This window comes from Phodopus roborovskii, unplaced genomic scaffold (genome assembly GCF_943737965.1).
Source record: "Phodopus roborovskii unplaced genomic scaffold, PHOROB, whole genome shotgun sequence".
NCBI lineage: Eukaryota > Metazoa > Chordata > Mammalia > Rodentia > Cricetidae > Phodopus > Phodopus roborovskii.
Window position 1 is genome coordinate 19553874 of NW_026126409.1, and position 15614 is coordinate 19569487.

Sequence of the window (15614 nt, forward strand, 5' to 3'; positions counted from 1 at the left end):
AATAGCCATTTACTAGGAACAACATTTCCAGAAATAACAGGTCCACATCAGCTGTAAGACTCAAAGGTCTATGATATCTGGAATAATTATTGGTTGTTCCAAGTATTTGAAAATATGATGAGAGTTTTAGATCCAGGACTTTAAATATATTGTTTTCTTTGCTGCACTGCGGTTTTTTGTTTTAACAAGTAAAATCTACTCTAATCTTCTTGGTTATGGGAGAACCTGAGACACAAGGAGTTGAGTGATTCACCTAAACCATATGGCACCATCAACTCTGAGGTGGAGCTGGCAAGTTTGGAAAAGGGAATCATTTAGGCCATGCCCCTGAACAGCAGTGGGGTTTTGGTCAGACCAGTCGGTAAGATGAAGGCATTAGAGTAGGATGGATCCATAATGTGCACTGTGGGCCTGCCGATGACATTCTTGCCTCTCTGTATGCTGCAGTCTGTGTCAGGCTTCATCTGTTGCCTAGTGGGTAGGAGGGACAATGAAGCAGAGTTTGTGCCTGACTATAGGTAAAGAGCCTATCAGCCACAGCTGGCATGTGGACTTGGGCTGCATTCTGAGAGCAGGTTGGAACTACAGGATATATCTATTTACCATTTATTCAGTTGTGGTGTGGGGTGGTAAGAAGGTTTTTAATGGACTCGAAATCCCTGAATATGGAAGGCAGCACAAAGGGCAGGGTCTCCTTGTGTTCCAAGATGTGAGGTTAGAAGGAAGCTTCTGTTCTGATTTTTAAGAGTGTAGCCATTGAACTTAAATTGCATTTTATGCTGAGTATATGGCTCCTATGACAATTTGTTCCTTGATTAAAAAAAAAAAAAAGTTCATTGTAGAAGCATTTCAAAACAAAATAAGTATAAAGCAATGACCTATCATTTCTGAAAGTGTACTTTACATATTTAAAAACAAGTTGCATGCACTATTGGGCGTACATGCCAGTAAACTTCTGAATTTGGACTTGTACTCCGATCTTATTTCTAGTGTGAGGATGTATCAGAATGCTTTTGACCCATTTCCTGTTGTTGCATGAATTGGGGACTTTGCAATTCTTTGTTAATATATAGCACATGTGTAATTATTTTGTCACATAAATTCCCTGAAAAACAATAGCTACAAATCTGGTTTGTTTGAGCAAGAAAAAAACCCTAAAGATGGATTATTATCTTTTAAGACTCTAGCACCCCTGTTGGATTTTTATAGGCAAATGATCAACTATCCATTATTGTGATTAGTTGGTATGGTAACACGGGGGTTTGCAGACATCCACCCTCAACAGACCACCATCAACAGACTTGCTGCTTTTCACATGCCTAGTATTCTGCATTATTATCAGAGTAACAGACTCCCCCCTCCCCTTTTCTTTCCTGTTGATTTTTCTTTAGCCTGATGAAGTCCTCCGATATCGATCAGGATTTGTTTACAGACAGTTACTGCAAGGTGTGCAGCGCACAGCTGATATCCGAATCCCAGCGGGTGGCCCATTATGAGGTAAGGATAGCCCTGCTCACTCAGCCATCATGTGGCTTGAGGGACTTGAGGATACTCACTTTTGGAGTATTGGGGAGTTTTCAGAACTATAAGTTGTGAGTCTGTATCGTGTCAGTCAGATCATGATGTGTTTGTTGGGAATAGGGAGTAAAGGTTGGGGACATTATTCTGAGGCCCTGGCTACTTCCCAGACTTTATTTAATATTGTTTATTAATATTTTAAAGTGTGCTTCAGCCCCTAGAGACTGACTGGGCTTCCTTTCTTTGCTCTCCCTGTGAGACATACATGTCAGATACACAAGTTCCACTGCTTCCTTCCACCTGTGAAATGAAGATAGGCCCGAAGACCCTTGTTAGTCACACAGGGAAACATGGGTCTCAGAGGGAATAAAGGTACTTCCTCCTCAGAGAACCTCACCTGTCAGTGACCAAAATGTTCACTAGAATGTAGGAGTCCCCTGTCACCATCAGAAGGTAGGAGTCCCTGCAATCTCACCTAAGTTTTAGCCCCAATGCTCTGGGAGGGCATGGTGACCTTTGCATGGTAGGGCTGGTAGATGCTCTTTGGCCCTGCATTGAAAGCAGAGGATGGGGAGCAATGAGGTCCTGGGAATGGAGGGCAGGGAGCTGGGGATCCCAGGATACCCAGTGAGGCATCGTGTATTCTAGTTTCCAAAGAACCAACAGCTGTGGGGGCAGGACAGGGGTTTTCATGTGTAATGACTTGTAAGGAAGCTTGGATTACAGGGTTAGCCAGCAACTTTTGTTTCTCTTATGAGTTTCATGAATGTCCCTGTCACTCGCACTCACTGAACTGTTCTGGGCCCCAGGTTTCTCTGTGCACCACGGAAATAGTAAGAACATCCTCTACACACCCGGAAATACAGCACACTAAGCCTGCCTTCTCCACAGGGGTTTGTGCTGGTGGAAATGTTTTGGAAGCTAAGTGTGTCAAGCATGTGAAATTCTTTTATTGCTGTTATCTCCTTTGTTGCCATGCTTTGATGATGGCAAACAAACAGGCTCGTTGAAGCAGCTGTGAAATCAACATCTATGGGAGAAAGGCAGTGCAGTTGCCCACCCCACCATTCCGTGGGGGATTGGTTCCAGATAATTCACCCTAGCAGCTGCTCAAGTCCTCGTCCTCTGTGTGAAGTGGTGTGATATTTACAGAGAACCTATGTACATCCTACCATGTCTTTCAAACAATCTCTAGATCATTTATGACAACTACACAGTGCCCATTTGTGTAGATTCAGCACAGCATTAGCTTATGGCGAATTAAACTTGGCTTTTTGTAACTCTGTGCAAGCCCACCTCCCGTGCTCTTGATTTATGTGGGGAATCATGGACCTGGAGGCTGACATTATTCTTTTGTCAAGAGGGAAGTGAGTGAGCGTTGGAAGTGAACTTGTTTCCAAGGAATAAACCCAGTGCTTTGGGAATGATAAACTCTCCAGTTTCTCTGGATATTGTTTGTAAGCATATATGTAACTATAAAATACCACTAAAGAGCAAGGCACTTTTGGTGATATCTTGTTTGTACAGATAAAGCCTATCTGAGGCCTAGCATATCAGACATTTCTGTGAACCAGGATCATCTGAAGGACTGGACCGCCTTGTGTCTGAGCTATGGTTAGTTAGTGGCAAGCTCTGTTCTCTGACCCTCAGACAGGCTTTATTTGTACAAGTGAGATATCACTACAAGCAATGTTTTCTCTTCTGAAAGTACGTTCTCTCTACATTGGGCCTTTGGTTTTAACTTGTAGTCATTATTCTCAGTACTTGAGGATGGAAAGGGTTATGTTTGTTTGTTTCCTAATTCCTGAGCGGTACTGCACATTATAGGTGTTTCTATTTTTGGCATTTGAGTGGGGGTGGGAATGGGTCTCATACCTAAACATGTTGGTGGTACTGACCAGTACTGTACTGTTAGCTGAACCAGAAGGCTGATGGCAGAGTATTTCAAACAGTGAAACTTTTAAATAAACAAACAACAGAAACCTACCTTAGCTGCTCAACTAAGAGTGTGCTTGTTTTGATCTCAGCCTCTCCTGTTGAGGTACTGGACTCTTGCTGTGGTGTAATCTAATTGTTGATGCTATGTGTTAATTGAATGCAGGATGCATCAATAGATCTTCCTCGAGCAGTGTCACACATCAAGTGCATTTCGAATGTGGATGGTTGCTGCTGAGTGGTGCCTTTTGCTTGTCTGCCCCTCGTCTTCCTTCGATCAGAAATAGCCTGTGTGTTCTCGCCGCAGAGATGCTGAGGCAGTGCAGTGACAGACGCAGGGCCTAGAATCCCTTATGTGAGTCTCTTGACCTCCATTTGTTGTCTTCCTGTCCCTTTGTTTGGGACACTTATGCTGGAGTGTGCCTCAGATCACCTGAGACTATTTGAAAAACTGGTGTTCTATGGGTCGTTCCTTGGGTGCTTTGCTTTAGTGTTTCAGTCCAACTTGCTTCTCCAGTTCTGGCTGGTAAGAGGCTGTGTTTCCCTCTGGGGGCAGGCCAGTGAGGGTCCACTGTGTATTCCTATGTGACTAGCAAACTAGAGTTAGATACGGTGGAGTTCATGAAACAGTCACAATGGTCTTTGTGCCCAAGAAGCTCAGGAACTCCGTGGGGAGGAAAAGTCACCAAGTCCCATGTGACTCAGACACCCAGGTGACCATGCTCACTACCAGATCTGTGAGTTCCCCACTAGCTCCACAGATCTACAGATCTGTTCTCTACAGAGACAGTGTCTGTCTGTTCTTTCACCAGCTTGACTCCCCAGGGGTGTGGCCAGTCATACCCATTTAACCGTTGAACCTTCACAGACAGGGAAGAAATGCCTAGCATGTTTTTATTTGACCAGACTGTTCTGGGCTATACTCAAACATTTTTCTCTTTGCATATGAAGTCCTGATGTAAAACAAACAAACAAACAAACAAAAAGCCAACAACAACAAAAACACAACAACGGGGAATTGGAAGGGCACACAGACATTCTTTTCTTTCCTACTTTCTTTTACTTTTTACTTGCTAAGCAGTAGAAAATCTAATTAGTTGATGTCTCTGCCCATGGCTGAATAGTCAGGACCAACACACTGGGCACATGCAGAAGAGAGCACTTCAGAATGAGGTGCCTAGGGGGTAGGGGGGATGGTGCAGCACTGGGATGATCTGCTGTAGTTTCAAGAGGCTAAAGGATAATTTTCCACAAAGGGCAGAGTTACATGCATGAGTGTTGGGCATGGCTCTCTGGTGTATAGGAGGATGGAGAGTTGTCCCAAGTAGATGATGAGAAATGAAACCTAAAGTACAAAAAATCTTGCCTTTTCTTTCTCTATAATATACCATATGTAATATATATATTCATATATATTCAGTATTGCTATATATATTATAATTATTATATAAGTATATAATATATTTATTTATATTTTAGTAAATCCAAAGGAAATAATAGTTCAGATCTAGAAAGAAATTAAGAATTATTGGGTAGATCTCATATAAATGTCAGTAACAAATGTCAACCCAACTTCTTGCCTCTTTCTGTGAATCCCTGGGCCTGGATGTTACTGTGGGACAGGTCTCAGCAATTGCTCTTTGAAAATCTGTGGCTGTGTGCAATGGTTAATCTTGACTGTCAGTTTGACTGGGTTTATCATGGCCCATACTTCTTGATGTGTCTAGGAGGGTCTTTTCAGAAAGATTTAACTAAGGAAGAGCCACCTGAATGTGGGTATAGCCTGTGGTTCTGAACTGAATAAAAAGGAAAAACCAATCAAGCCAGGACATCAATGGCTTTCTGCTTTGCAACTGGCAATGCAGTTTCTCTCCCACCATGGTGCCATCCCATCTATGATGGACTGTATCTCCTCATGCTGGGAACTAAAATAAACACATTCATCTCCTCTCCACAGGAATAGCCTTGGATTCTTCCGATCAGTGGCCAGGGCTCTAAGAGTGGACAAAACCACCAGAGGCATATGCAATTCTTACTTCATTGACCTGTGAATAAAACAGATGTTAATACCACCACTCCCACTTCACTCTGGGGTAGCCGGGACAGTAATATTTCCCATCCAGGAATACAAGGACTGGAGACAAAGGCAGTCAGTCACTAGTGTCTGCTTAGTGTCACTAGAAAGTAGGTACAGCTTTCTCCTTAGGGGAGTGAGGGAAACTCCCAGAACAGACTTTGCCCTCCTGAGGAGGGACTTCATCCTTCACAGTGACACTCACCTCCTGAACCGTTCTCTGTTGAACATCCTCCTGGACCTGTGTGAGGCGGATCTCAGGTCCTGACCTCCCGTTGCTTGCTTCCCAAGGGTGATTTCAGGCTCCTACAGTGTTCTTCAAATCCTTAAAGTCAGAATAATTTCCTTAGTAATGTGATTCTCAACAATTCAGCAGGTTTTCGTTATAGCTGCTTTCAGAGAGCTATGTGTGTCACAACCGTGCAGACAACCTCAAGGCTGTCCCTTTTATTTTCTGCCATCCATTTGCCTATTTCCTCTTTGAGTTCAATTTGGAAATCTTGAGTTTAATTAACGTTAGTAGGCGGCAATGCCATATCCTTAATCTCGTTTTTGTCAAAAGCCTGGATCGTAAAGCTGAGAAATCTTACTGGATCTGAAACAATCAATGCTTTCTTCCTTTTCCCTTCTCTCCCTTCACCCTCTTCTCCTCTTCTTCCTGCCATCCATACTTATAACACTGTCTACCTGCCAGGAATAGCAGCATCCATCAGGCAGGTGGAAATGATGAGGCCTGTGGGTGACTCCACAACACATTTTAGGAGCTACCCCTTATGATGCCACTGCTTACAACTCAATCCTGTGTTCTTTCTAAAAAGCTTTTAAAGTTTTAAAGAAAATATAATCACACCATGTCCTCCAATCCTTCCTCTGACCAAGTACCATCCTCTTCTGACTGGTGAGCTCATCATAGATACTTGACTTTATGCTTGTGTTTTCTGCTTTGCTGTAAAAAAACTATTTTTTTTGATATTAGAATACAATTATATCACTTCTCTTTCCCTCCCTTCAAATCCTTAAACCCTCCCATATAATCTGATTGACTCTTTTTCAAACTCACGGCCTATTATCTTTAATTGCTGATACCCGCACACATACATACCCTGTAAAGTTTGTGTAATCTTGATTGTATGTATTTTCAGGGCCGACTATTTGGTATAAGACAAAAAATAATTGGTGTGTTCTTCCCTGGGAGACTATTTCATGAGCATGGGGCATCTGTCTGTGTCTGAATATTTCTTTCTTCAGAAATTTAAAGTTTTCTATGTAAAACCCCTTCATTTCCTACATTAGTCTTTTTTTTCCTAGATATTTTCTTTGAGGCTATCGTGAATTCGAGTCTTTCCATTATCTTTCTCTGTATGGTTTTGTTAGTGTATAGATTTACTTGAGTTCATTCCCTGTTCTGCCACATTACTGAATTTATTTATAGTTTCTAGAAAATTGCTGATAGAATTTTTGGTATCACCCATGTATAGTATCACTATATACTACACACACACACACACACACACACACACACACACACACACACAGGAAAGTTTACTTTTTTCTTCCCTATATATCCCTTTAATTCTCTTTTCTTGCCTTATTGCTCCAGCCAGTACTTGAACATAATATTGAACAGGGATAGGGAAAGTTGACATCCCTGTCTCATTCCTGACTTCAATGGGTTTGCTTCCAAGATTTTCTCTATTTTGGATGACGTTGCCTGTGGAGTTCTCATGTTTATCTTTTATTATGATGATGTGTGTTTCTTGTAGCACTGCATTTGCTAAGACTTTTTAATCATTAATTTATGTTGAATTTCATCAAGGATATTTTTCATTTCTTGTGATGATCTTGTGATTTTTGTCTTTATGTCCACTTATGTGGTTTATTACATTTGTCTACTTATGTCTGTTTGAAGCAAGCTTGTATTCCAGAGAAAATACAAATTTGTTCATGGTAGATAATCTTTTTATTTATGTCTATATTTTTGCAAGTATTTTATTCAGCACTTTTGAGTAATTTCCTGTTTTTGTTTTGTTTTTACCTGGTTTTGGTAATTAGGGTGACATTGTCTTTGTAGAGTTTGGGGATATTCTCTCTTTCTCTTCTTTCTGAATAGTTTAAGAAGGGTGGTTGTAGACATTTTTGAAAGTCTGGTAGAAATGCTGTGAATCCATTTAGTCCTGGACATTGTTTTTTAATCTGGAAGGCCTTTTATTACTATTTAATGTTCTCATTTGTTACAGATCTATTTAGGTTGTTGATTTCTTGATTTAATTTTGCCGGTTTGGGTGAATATAGAAATTCACTAATTTCTTTTAGGTGTTCCAGCTTTATGGAATAGATTAAAATATATTCCCATGTAATATTCTGAATTCCCTTAGTGTCTGTTAAGTTTCTCATTTCATTGCTGACTCTGTTAATGTGGGTCCTCTCTGTTTTTTCTTTTGGTTAGTTAGGCCAAGTACGTGTCAATTAAGTTTATCTTCTCAGAGAAACAACTCCTAGATTTATTGATTTTTTTTGGTATTTTTTCTTTGTTTCTATTTCATTAATTTCTGCTCTGTTCTTGGTAACTAGGTTTGCCCTTGGTATGTCCTTTCTTTTTCCTACTTTTTGAGTTGTATCATTAAGCCATTTATTTTTTGTGCTTTCTGATTATTTAATGTAGGCACATTGAGCTACAAGTTTCACTTGTAATCCAGTTTTCAGTGTGACCTAGGCTAAAATGAAGAGTTGAGAAAAGTGTGTGCATGTGTGGGATCAGCAGTCTCGTGGGCTTGACACTGGAGAAAGATGCGGTGCTGACTAGTTTTTATGTCAACTTGACACAGCTAGAATCATCCGAGAGGAGGGAACTTTGAAAAAATTATCTCCATAAAATTAGGCTATAGGCAAGCCTGTAGAGCACTTTCTGAACAAGTGATTTGATGGGGGAGCGCCCAGTCCTTTGTGTGTGGGGCCATCCCTGGGCAGGTGATCCTGGATTCCATCAGAAAGCAGAAGAAAGCCATGAGGAACAAGCCCGTAAGCAGCACCCTCCATGGCCTCTGCCTCAGCTCCTGCCTTCAGGTTCCTCCCTGCTTGTGTTCCTGTTCTGACTCTCTTTGATGATGAACAGTGATGTAGGCCAATGGAACTGTCCCCCCCCCCCCAGGAAAACATGGTGTTTGATCACAGCAGTGATAACCTAGACTAAGATAAATGAATGTGATCTGTCTGGGCAGAGAGACTGATGTTTCTGGTTTGCTTTGACAACGAATTTATGGCCACATGCAGAAACTGAAAAAAGAAATCTTCTCTGTGAGCATACTGTGTTCACTATTAGGTGTGACAATTAACTTTCTTTCCTTTTATCTTGTTTTGTGCCTATATCACTCAATTATTTTTCCTTTTATATTTGAATTAGATATATATTTTTAATGTGACTTGTGTTTCAGAAAAATCATGAGATATAAATAGAAAATGTTTTATTCATTTTTGAAGCACTGAATTTTCATAATTTAGAAATCAGTAAATGAAGTAGTATATAAGTCAAACACTCTTCCACTTCTTCTTTCTTAGTCACCCAGACATACCCAGTTTCCTTTGAAATATTTCATGCATAACAACACAGTTTAATTCTTATATACATATACATATTACAAATGGAAAAATGCTCTCCTCTTATTTATGTTGTGACACGGTTCTTTCATATGGTTGTAGAGAGCAGATGAATTCCAGAGTGAGTTTTTATTATTTAACGTGGGCATGGAAATGTCAAGGACCCCAAAGGCTCAGACCAATGGAAGTAGAAAAGCCTTCTCTGGGTGACACTCAGAGATTGCAAAGCCTTCCTCTGATCCACGTACAAGTATCTAGGAATGATTGACAGTGTATATAGAAATTATCAACCATATCTTCCTGCTTCTGGTCAACAGCAGCCTGAGACTGCTTCCCTAAAGACACTTCCTACCAAGATTAGCTAGCCCACCTCCTTACTCAGCTGTGTATAATAAGTCTACCTCCTGGATCCAGATGTATAAAATAAATACAAAGTGATTCTGGGCACAGTCAGTACCAGACATTGGGAAACATATAGCTCACCTGGTCCCAGCTTTTCTATTTATGTGTCTGTCCTTTCTTCATTCCATTGTTGTTCAAGTCTCCCAGACTAAGCCATGTTGAACACACACGGTTATATCATCATTGTAGAGAAACAGTCATTGAATTGTCTTGTAATTCCTTGGCAGCATGGGTGAAAATCTGGTGGAGCTGCTTAATGATTACCAGTTAATGATGTCTATGTTACTTGATTCTCACATCCCCACCTGTACAGGTTGGCAGTGTTCACTGATGAGTTTTCTCCCAGATTCCCTTTCTTAACATTCACTGGGGGATAGATCCATTCCTGACCTCTTTGTAGTAAGGCATCTAGGGTTTTTAATTCTTCTGCATGATTAGCCCATTAGGAAATTCCAGAGGCTCTTGACATCAGCAGTGGGTGTTGTAGAATATTATTTTAACATGTGTTGTATTTGGGTATGCTGTGGAACATTTGTTTTAGTGATGTAAAGATGTGTTGCCTTACTTTATGTTACAATTGTTTAATTATGTGAAGCTGTGTCACTTTGCCTGTCTAAAACACCTGATGGGCTAACCAAGCACTGAATGGCCAATAGCAAGGCAGGGAAAAGGGCAAGGCGGGGCTGGCAGCCAGAGAGAATAAATAGAATGAGAGCTCTAGAAGGAGAAGAGAGAACAAGGAGAGAAGGATGTCACGGGGCAGCCACCCAGCCATCCATGGAATAAGGTAATTTAGGAAAAGCTGGCTAGAAACAAGCCAAGCTAAGGTTGGGCATTTGTAAGAAATGGTAAGACTCTGTGTGCGTGCATTTATTTGGGAGCTGGGTGGTGAGCCCCCCAAAAGAGCTAAGAGTAAAAAGAATAAAACAACCAATAAGTGGGCTAGAATGTTGAACTACTGCATGTGGTTAGTCTCACTTTATTCCAGTGTGCTGAGTTGTTGAAAACTGTGCATCCCCATTCTCTGATTTGAGAATTTAATGATCTTCCTTAAGCTTTTAAAAGATGATGTAATTTGGATATATATGATCAAAGTATTACTTACTTTCTTTGATGTTGCAACTAGATATCCAGTCAAAGTGACTGACTGATGTATGGGAGAGTGTGTTGTTGCTTGCAGTTTGAGGGAGGTCCATCTTGGTGGGGAAAAGGCATTCGGGCAGGTGTATGAGGCTTCTGGTTACATTGTATCCACAGTCAGGGAAAAAGAATGAATGCTAGCATTCAGCTTGCTTTGTACATTTTATTCAGGCTTGGCCCCCCAGTTCATGAGATGCTGCTGCCCACAGTTAAAATGGTTTGACACACCTCAGATGAACCTAATCTAGACAGTCCCTCTGCAGAGTGTCCATAAGCTAACCTGATATAGGTAATCTCTCACAGGCATATCCAGAGGCCTGCTTCCTAGGTGACTAGATTATTTAATAGTTGATATTCACTCTCACAATCATTTCTATTGAGTAGCATTTAAATGTATGAATGTCCTTGGACAAGAAGTGCCTGGTAGGGCCCTCCTCTGCTCACCCCCTTCGGCTTGCTTTGGTCCCTGCTAGAAAAGTCTTATTTTTTAACCCTTCATGCCAGCTGCTAAAAGCTCTTCCATCCTTTGGAAAGAGTTCAGATTTTACTAATAAAGAGAAAAATGAATCAGAACCTCTCCTCTGCTATGAGTATTTGTACTGTGTAGCTGTATGTCAACATGACAGAAACTAAAGTCATCTGAGAAGAGGGAACCTCAGGAAAATGTCTCTGTAAGATCTAGCTGTAGACAAGCCTGTAGAGCATTTTCTTAATTAATGAAGGAAGGTCTAGTGCATTGTGGGTGGGACCTGGGCTGGTGGTCCTGGGTTCTGTAAGAAAACAGGCTGAGCAAGTCATGGAGAGCAAGTCCATAAGGAAAATTCTTTGGCCTCTGCATAAGCCCCTGGCTCCAGTTTCCTGCCCTATTTGCATCCTGTCCTAACTTCCTTCATTATGAACAGTGCTGTGGAAGTGTAAACCAAATAAACCATTTCCTCCCCAAGTTGTTTTTGGTAGTGGTGTTTCATCACAGCAATCGTAATAGTGACTAGAACAAATTGGTACCAGGAGTGAGTTGTTGCTGTGACAGACCTGACCATGTTGTTTATGGAAATATTGTGGAAGGACTTTGGAACTTTGGGCTAGAAAATCTCTTGAGTGTTCAAAGCTTGGTGAGCTGTTACTTGGTAGCTTGGGAGAAAAGAAAGAAAGGCAGATGATGTGGTTCTGGCTTGTGAAGTTCCAGTGAACCGTTTGAGAGTCAAGTAAAGACTACACAGCATATTTTCATTTGAGAATCTGTGGTGTCTGGTCAGCTGAATAGTCAGCCATTGATTAACAAGAGACCAGAACCACAGCTGTAAAAGCTTTGCTGGGACAATTGATGTTGGTCAGCAGGAGCTGAGAAATTAGTGGTGAATAGTAAGCGAGAGCAGCATTGTTGCTGAGGTGACATCTTCAGGGAAGTGTTTCCTCAGGGTCAGCACACACAAGCTGTGTTTCAGAGGCAGTCAAGGTTGTACCTCCTACTGGCACCTGAACCTGGTGGCGTAAGAATTCCCAGGTGGTACTGATTTTGAAGGCATGAAGGAGTCAGAGAGGGCAGCTGAGCTTGGCACTGTGTGGCAGGGCTGGAGTCCCTAAAAAGAGATCAGGAGAGGCTATTGGTGAAAGTGCAGCCCCGTTTCAGCAGGGGACCCAGCATTTCGGAGATGCTAGTAACCTGAGACAATTGCCAAGAATAGCAGCAGCCATGGAGTGGAGCTGGCCTGAGCCTAGGAGGGCAGAGCCAGAGAAGTGACCCAAGCACTTTGGAGGAGCCCAGGTGATTGTGAGTGGATGCCAGACATGGAAAATTGAGTTATTTACACCCATGATGGTTGGTTTTTACTTTGTTCAGATTGGGACTATGTCTCTATTCTTCTCTTTGAAGTGAGAAAGTCATTGAATTTATTTTCGATTTTTATAAAGCCCATAGAGACTTAGGATTTTAAAAGAAACTTTGGATTTTTTTTTTTAAGAGACTGAATTTTTAAAGTGTTTGAATTTTTAAGACTGGGGTTTTAAAAGCTTTAAGATACTTAAAAGTACTTTTTTATTGTAATGTTGATAGTATGTGATCTTGAGGATAAAGAAGAAACACTACTTTGTGTTTCAAGTTGACAAGAAGTCAATAGTGCTGGATAGTTTTGTGTCAATTTGACACAAGCTAAAGTCACCTAAGATGCAGGAACCTCAATTAAGAAAGCAGCCTCCATAAAATGGGGCTGTAAACAAGCTTATAAGGCATTTTCTTAGTGATTGATGTGGTAGTGCCCAGTCTATTGAAGGTGGTGCCATCCCTGGGCTGGTGGTCCTGGGTTCTATAAGAAAGCAGACTGAGCAAGTCAGTAAGCAGCACCCTCCATGGCCTCTGCATCAGCTCCTGTCTTCAGGTTCCTACCCTGTTTGTGCTCCTGTCCTGGCTTCCTTCACTGATGAATAGCCATGTGGAAGTCTAAGCCAAATAAGCCCTTTCCTTCCCCTCACAGCAATAGAAACCTGACTAGGACAGCATTCCTCCTCTGAGTCTCTGCAAGATGGCTGTTTTGGTAGCAGGACCCCTACTAGACTAAGCAAGTGTCCCCTCATCCTAGCCATTGGTGTTACACCTTATTGTCAGCAAGTCTTTGTAATTTTCCCTGAACACTGCCTCTGCCTTGTTTCCCCTCTTTATCCCCCCTTTATAGCCAGTGTGGGTGCTGTCACTTGTTTTCTTTGTTTTCTTCTGGGAAGGGAAGTGTTCCTTGGGAGCTCACTTGGGAGTTTTCAGCCCCTGTCCGTTCCCTGAACTCACTATTGGATGTGCTCAGGTAGGAACTCCCTAATTCAAGTCAGAAGGCTGGATATGACACAGGCCCCGCCCCCTGACATTTCGATTGTGGTTCCTGTGACATAGAAGGTCATGTAGGCTCTCTGTCCTCGCTTGTCTGGCCTGTGCTTTCCAGTGTCCATTCAGCTAATGACTTTATCAGACTATCATTGTTTTGTTTTCTTTTGACTAAGGCTTTATTATAATATATTTATCCAAAACATTTAACAATAGAAATTAGTAATAATATCAGTTTCATTATTTTATTTTAAAATCACATATGAACACTTCTTGGCCTTTGGTTAAGATCAGTGTAAACAGCCATGTATGAGTAAGTTTCCCTCTCTTATTGCCTTAGCCCCCCCCCACCAAAAAAAAAAAAAAAAAAAAAAAAAAAAAACTAAACTAGGGTATTAGTGCTTTACTGAAGTGGTGGTTATAGCTTTAGATACTCGTTCTCAGTCAGTAATAGAGTTTCTGCTTTGCCTAGGAGACAGAGAGGTGTATCAGTTGTGTGACTAGCTGGGCTGCCTTTGATTATGCAACAGTAATGACATGTGGCTTTGTCTTGCTGTGGGCTACAGGATTGTTCAGGGGTTTATTGGGATAGGTGCTGTAAGTGGCTCTTTTAAATATTTTGTCATTTATTCTGTGTGTATATGCATATGTGCACTCCAGGGTGGAGGACACAGGACACAGGACAACTTGAGAGAGTTAGTGTCTTCACCATGTGGTTCCCAGGGGTAAAACTCATCTCACCAAGCTTGGTAGCAAGTCTTTGCTCACCGAGCCATTGCATAGACCTGGCTCTTTTTTTTTTTTTTTTTTTTTTTTGTGGCCAATTTGCATGATTTTCTGTTGGCTTACAGTGCCACCTGAAATACACTTCATTGGAAAAAGTTTCAAAGACAAACTTTAAAGTAAAATTGCACTGCATAGCATAGCCAACCTTGTGACTATATTTTCAGGCAACCAGAGTATAATGGTCACAGATATTTTTGTATTTACTAGTATTGAAGTCATCCCCTTGGATTTAGTGTTTGAGCCTGAGAATAGGATGGCAACCAGATATTTCCTCCCAGTGTTGTGAGGCTTGGGCATAGCTGTGATTTTAGCCACGAGTTGTATTTATTCTGACAATATGTTGCTCATGCTTTTGCACTTTAGACTGGTGCTAGGTGATAAGACAGAGGAGAGGAAGGAGCAGAAATGCAGCTATAGCCAGCATCAAGGTAGAAAGGCTGTGTGTGTGTGTGTGTGTGAGAGAGAGAGAGAGAGAGAGAGAGAATGAGGGTGAGGCTCTGTGCAAATGTTTGTGTGTATGTGTGCATGTAAGTGTGCGTGCATGTGTGTGAGTGTAGGTTCATGATGCATGCCAAGGTATGTGTGTCTGTAGGGCAGAGAATAACCTCTGGTTTTGGTTCCTTTCTACCATTTTCCAGTCTTTTGTTCCATGCTGCAAAGGCAAGGCTAGCTGACCCATGAGTTTCCAGGGATTTCACTGTCTCCACTTCACATCCCATATCACCATAGGAACAGGATTATAGGCACGAGCTGCCACATCTGGCTTTTTACAAAGGTTCTAGAATTTAAACTCAGGTCCTCATGCCTTCAACCCTATCTCTTTCCTTTCCTTGCCTTCCTTTTCCTTCCCTGCTCTTCCCTCCCCTCTCCTTCCTTTTCCCTTCCCTCCCCTCCCCTTCCTTTTCCCATCCCTCCCCTCCCCTTCCTTTTCCCTTCCCTTCCCTCCCCTTCCTTTTCCCTCCCCTCCCCTTCCTTTTCCCTTCCCTTCCCTCCCCTTCCTTTTCCCTCCCCTCCCCTTCCTTTTCCCTTCCCTTCCCTTCCTTTCCCCTCCCCTCCCCTTCCTTTTCCCTTCCCTTCCCTCCCCTTCCTTTTCCCTTCCCTTCCCTCCCCTTCCTTTTCCCTTCCCTCCCCTCCCCTTCCTTTTCCCTCCCCTCCCCTTCCTTTTCCCTTCCCACCCCTCCCTCCCCTTCCTTTTCCCTCCCCTCCCCTTCCTTTTCCCTTCCTTTCCCTCCCCTCCCCTTCCTTTCCCTTCCCTCCCCTTCCTTTTCCCTTCTCTTCCCTCCCCTTCCCCCTCCTCTCACCTTTCCCTTTCCCTTCCTCTTTCCTTCCCTCTCCCTTCCCTCCCCTCCTCCCTCC

The 15614-nt window shown here is 42.1% G+C and overlaps 1 protein-coding gene across 1 annotated transcript in view; it reads left to right on the forward strand.

The window, feature by feature from the left end:
• The window catches only part of Zmat4 (zinc finger matrin-type 4), a 327753-nt gene that overhangs the window by 70298 nt on the left and 241841 nt on the right, over window positions 1–15614 (forward strand). The window contains exon 2 of the mRNA XM_051182141.1: window positions 1392–1497. Coding sequence (XP_051038098.1) covers window positions 1396–1497 — 102 coding nt within the window. The 5' untranslated portion in view covers window positions 1392–1395. The remainder of the gene's footprint in view (window positions 1–1391; window positions 1498–15614) is intronic.